This window comes from Sinocyclocheilus rhinocerous, unplaced genomic scaffold (genome assembly GCF_001515625.1).
Source record: "Sinocyclocheilus rhinocerous isolate Xijiao unplaced genomic scaffold, SAMN03320098_v1.1 scaffold1013, whole genome shotgun sequence".
In the NCBI taxonomy this organism is placed as follows: domain Eukaryota; kingdom Metazoa; phylum Chordata; class Actinopteri; order Cypriniformes; family Cyprinidae; genus Sinocyclocheilus; species Sinocyclocheilus rhinocerous.
In genome coordinates, this window is record NW_015642049.1 from 306,247 (window position 1) to 311,435 (window position 5,189).

At 35.5% G+C, this 5,189-nt stretch overlaps 1 protein-coding gene and 1 pseudogene across 1 annotated transcript in view; both read right to left on the reverse strand.

Moving 5' to 3' along the window:
* Positions 1 to 2,940, reverse strand: part of LOC107755358 (secreted frizzled-related protein 3-like) — a 4,236-nt gene extending 1,296 nt beyond the window's left edge. The window contains exons 1-7 of the mRNA XM_016572137.1: positions 2,608 to 2,940; positions 2,524 to 2,575; positions 1,877 to 1,915; positions 1,692 to 1,748; positions 1,369 to 1,434; positions 1,012 to 1,216; positions 876 to 939 (exon numbers count right to left, since the gene is read on the reverse strand). Coding sequence (XP_016427623.1) covers positions 876 to 939; positions 1,012 to 1,216; positions 1,369 to 1,434; positions 1,692 to 1,748; positions 1,877 to 1,915; positions 2,524 to 2,575; positions 2,608 to 2,916 — 792 coding nt within the window. The 5' untranslated portion in view covers positions 2,917 to 2,940. The remainder of the gene's footprint in view (positions 1 to 875; positions 940 to 1,011; positions 1,217 to 1,368; positions 1,435 to 1,691; positions 1,749 to 1,876; positions 1,916 to 2,523; positions 2,576 to 2,607) is intronic.
* Positions 2,941 to 3,767: 827 nt separating this feature from the next.
* The window catches only part of LOC107755359 (nck-associated protein 1-like), a 55,040-nt pseudogene continuing 53,618 nt past the window's right edge, over positions 3,768 to 5,189 (reverse strand).

The following is a 5,189-nucleotide window of genomic DNA, read 5'->3' on the forward strand; positions in this document are numbered from 1 at the left end:
CTGTCTGTCTATCATCTATCTATCTATCTATCTATCTATCATCTAATCTATCTATCTATCTATCTATCTATCTATCCATCTATCATCTAATCTATCTATCTATCTATCTATCTATCTATCTATCTATCTATCTATCTATCATCTAATCTATCTATCTATATGTATTTTGACACTTAAAAATATAAGAATGTAATATATATATATATATAGTATTATATTATAGTATATAGTATATATAATTATATAGTATTTGGACATATATCAATGCTATTATATTAGCTAAAATTATATTAGATTCACAAAAATAAGTTTGTTAGGTATAAAACTGTTCATACTTTAAATTAAAGACAAAGTTTGTGGAAGAAAAAAATATTTTCTTACTAGACACTATGGCCACATAAATAAATCTCCCTCTCTCTCTCTCTCTCTATATATATATATATGAATACATAAAAAATACTTTATGTATGTATGTATGTATGTGTGTGTGTATGTATATATATATATATTATAGAAAATAACATTATGACTATATCTATCTATCTGTGTATGTGTATATATATATATATATATAACTCAGATTCTTAACATGATTCTTTACACCTGTGGCTACTCTGCTATATGACACCTGTGTGAAATTCAGGAGAACTGAATTCATACTTCCACGAAAAATCCCCTTAAGACCCACTGATTAAATGTCACTGAGCAAAACTCTCATAAAAGTATCAAGCAGCATCATTTGTTTGCAGCTGCTGCTTGATTTGATATTTTGCATCTAATGCAATGACATTTAGGTATTTTAAGACTAAGACTAATTCTAAAATATCTAAATACTTTCTGGGGCCACTGTAATGTAGTGAATGCTATTTTCATACCTTCACTTTCCGTCCCATTTTGTCTTTCCACTTCTGTGCAATGGATCCGTCAATGAGCAGCAGTCTGTGAGAGAAATGATTTATGAGAACAGGAATATAATCCACGAATATCCTCTTCACATAAATCAGACGTTACCTGGACCTTTCCTCGTTTTCATAACCCATGATGATATATTCCTCATTGGCTGCTAGCGGAGGACACAGACACCCAGAATTATAATAAAGAGTGACGGTGTCTCGAGGGATGTTGACCAGAGAAGACTTCAAGACGTCTTTGACCTCCACGATGGCGCTCAGGTCATGATTTCTAGTCTTGATCTCTTTCACTCTTGCCCGGATGACTGCAAAGAGAAACAATGAAAGCGTGTACTGTTTTAAGGATTACAAAAAGTAGCTTGAATTTTAACCTGCTGTTTAGAAAAGAGAATGTGTAAGAAATACAATGTCAAGAACTTTATAAAAGGTAAATTGTAAAATAACATTCAGGCCTTACCATAATTGTAATTGTTCTTTGAATATGTCTTTCTACCAAGTCTCACAGACTTGCATTTGCACCGATCTAAAAAAAGTAAAGGATTTTATGTTCAGACATTTGAGGTACAACTATAGTAAATCAGTAAAGTTATGTTTAAAGAAATATTTAAATTTTTGGTATTATTTAAACAGCAAAAATAGAACGTAAAGCACTTTGCTATACCATGTTAAACATATCTGCACATTACATAATATTTAAGAATTATGCACACAAACAAAACAAAAAAACATAATAAATATACATATAAAACTATAAACAGTATTGATACTCAAATAGCATACCATTAGCTCCGTCGCAATTGCCATTATGTGAATCCATTGGGAAGTCTGGATTTCCTTCTGCACAAGAACCAGAACCAGAGAGTTTAATGTTCAAACTGTATTTCATCTATGCATTCCAGAAATACCCTCTTTAAAATGTTCTATGTTAAACAGATAATTCACAAAGTAGTCAAAAATGATCTCACCAGGGTTACATTTTGAAGGGTCTTGATTGTAAGGATTATCTTTAGGGAAGAAATGTTTAAGGATTATTTAACAGGATTATTTTAACAAAATTACATTGATGATAATGATGGCAGATATTAGAAAAAAAATAATAAAGTAAATACTATATACATGCTATAATTTATAAATAAAGTGTATGATTATAGAGGGTGAATTCATGTAAAATTAGCCACTTTGGATACTGAGATGACTGTCAAAGGTGCCCCAAATAAGACCACTTTCATTATAATATAATATAATATGTCATAATTAATCACTACAGTGTATAAATATAATAAAATGTCCCACTTTTCGATACTGAGATTATCAAAAGTCTAATTATCTACCTGAATTAATGCCATATAATAATAATGATGATAATATTAAAAATTATCGCACACTTTACATATAAACATATTACACACTATATGCATAGACTACAATAAAATCTGTATCTATCTATATTACATATGTACATTTACATACGGAAAATTTGCATAAATTGGGTCACTTTTTGACACTGATATGACTATCAAAAGAGTCCCAATTTACCTGAATTCTCCATATTTATTATTAACAATAAATAAATAAATAAATAACAAAAATCATCGATAAATGCATGAATAACCTGGCCCCTCCGCCTTGACTATCGCCTCAGGTGAGATGCAGACTCCTCGGTCGTAGACCAGCCGCACTTGGCCCGCTGGCACACGGACTTGCAGGGCTTGATGGGGTCGTGCTGGAAGTCGATGGTGCATATGGGCGCGTACATGGCGCACAGGAAGAACAGCAGGTCCGGGCTGCACTGTGTGCCCAGGAGCCCCTCGAACTGCTCGATGGCGAGCACGGCGTTGGCCTGCGTGCTGTGATGGAGGTGGTTGGGCATCTTGGTCATGTTCCACGGCATGGACCTGCACATGGGGATGCGGATAGGCTCGCAGGACGCGGCCGCGGTGCCTCGGGGGATCTCCAGGAGACAGGCGATGGCCAGGACGCAGATGAACATCTCGTAGGAAAACATATTATTGGTGATCAAAACACAATTGAGAGATGGGTTTTCTACCGTAAATTTTACGGATTTTTTTTACAGTGTAGGGTAAGCCATGATTGAATTAAAATATGGAGAAATTAAAATGGCATCTACATAAAAATATTAAGGGCACAATTTTCATTAAAACGTAATACAACTCTGTAATCGTGAAATCTAATTCGCTGGGTAACTGGCTAATTCGCCTGGGAATGTGTTTTTATATTTGATTTATTTACGAGTAAAATAAGGTTTATGATTAACATTCATTCCACGTTTTACAACATAAAGCACACAGCCATACCTCAGACATGATTTCTGAAAATAATAATAATAATGCAGGTTGCTAGCAAGTTACTAAACTACAACTAGCATAAGGATGTTACAAGTATGTCAAAGAAACACAAAACGTAATGAAAATAAATGCAAATTCACAGGGAGGGAGAGAGAAGCACGCAGTAACCCACACAGATTAGATCTAGAACAACATCAAAAAAAGAATCACTGTTTCATAGAGGCATCTGTTATCGTAACAAGCATTTAGCATGATGTAGAGTTTTTAATAATTCACCCTTGCCCTCCCCCCCCCATGTCCCAAAATACACAATTAACTATTTAATGTGTTTGTTTCCATGTTTAACCATTGCAAATTAAAACACACACACACAAAAAAAGGTCAAAATTATACTTAGTGTCACTAGTCCCTGGGATCAAACTTGATTACTGTAAGTGGTCAATAAACAAATATTTTTTTTTCTTCCCTTTTTTCCCTCTTTATTCAGTGTCATAAAAGTTTTGATCCCATTAAAAGTCTTGAACTGGTAAGACTATAACATTGGAGAATCCTACAGAGGAATATGGAGCGAGGGCTGAAGTATCCGCCCCTCGAGTGCTCTACGCACGGGAACTCGCAACGAGCCCTGAACCCCATAATCCCGAAGAACCCCCCACAGGATGCCACGAGGGACACGGTCGAATGCCTTCTCCAGGTCCACAAAACACATATGGACTGGTTGGGCCAACTCCCATGAACCCTCCAACACCCTAGTGAAGGTAACGAGCTGGTCCAGTGTTCCACGGCCAGGGCGAAAACCGCATTGCTCCTCCTGAATCTGAGGTTCAACTACCGGTTGGATTCTCCTCTCCAGTTCCCTGGCATAGACTTTCCCAGGGAGGCTGAGGAGTGTGATCCCCCTATAGTTGGAACACACCCTCCGGTCCCCTTTCTTAAAAAGAGGGACCACCACCCCGGTCTGCCAGTCCAAAGGCACTGTTCCCGAACTCTACGCAATGCCGCAGAGGCATGTCAGTATTGGTTATAAATAAATAAATATTATTTTCTATTTAATATATTTTAAAATGTAATTTATTCCTGTAATGACAAAGCTGAATTTTCAGCATCATTACTCCAGTCTTCAGTGTCACATGATCCTTCAGAAATCATTCTAATATGCTGATTTGGTGAAACATTTCTTATTATTCCATGTTGAAAACAGTTTTTGCTGCTTAATATTTTTGTGGAAATCATGATTCATATTTTCCAGGATCCAGGAGAAGTTAAAAACAGCATTTATTTAGAATGAAAAATTTACATTTCTTTCCCAAAATGTTTGTTTGTTGTTTGAATATGCACGGGAAACAGAATTAATCACATCATTGATCAGGCTGTGATTTCTGTTTCCATGGTAACAATAACTCTGATAAGTGGAGTTCTCTTTAAGAGACTTTTACTAAAAATTTAATTGCCAAATATTTTTATTTTTCAGGAGTATATAATCACATATAATGAAAAACCTCAAACATATAACAATCATTAAAAATAGATTTGACTACGAAGAAAATGTTTGCACTGTTGCACACTAGGCTTGCCACGATAGATGGTGCTAACGGTGATACCGTTGTTAAGCCACAACACTAGTTACGTCACTTGCCCACCGCGGCACCGACCCCCACCATCGTTTAGATTTTTTTATAGTAATAAAAATCATTTAGTTCAGTAAAAGAACAGATACTACAATTAAAAACTGAACGCGGCTGCACAGATCAGATTTCATTTATCCAGTAAGGGGAGTGAGTCGAGCTGACTGAGAAGAAGAGTGGGGTGAGACAGACAAGACGATCGCGGATGATTTAGTTTCGAAACGAAATGCAAAACCTGTTGACTTTTGCCGTTTATCTAAGGTGATTTTGGAAGTTTTTTTAAACATTAATTTCTTATTTAATTGATTCCACAGTGTTTGCTGATTTTTACTTTATTTAAACTGTGT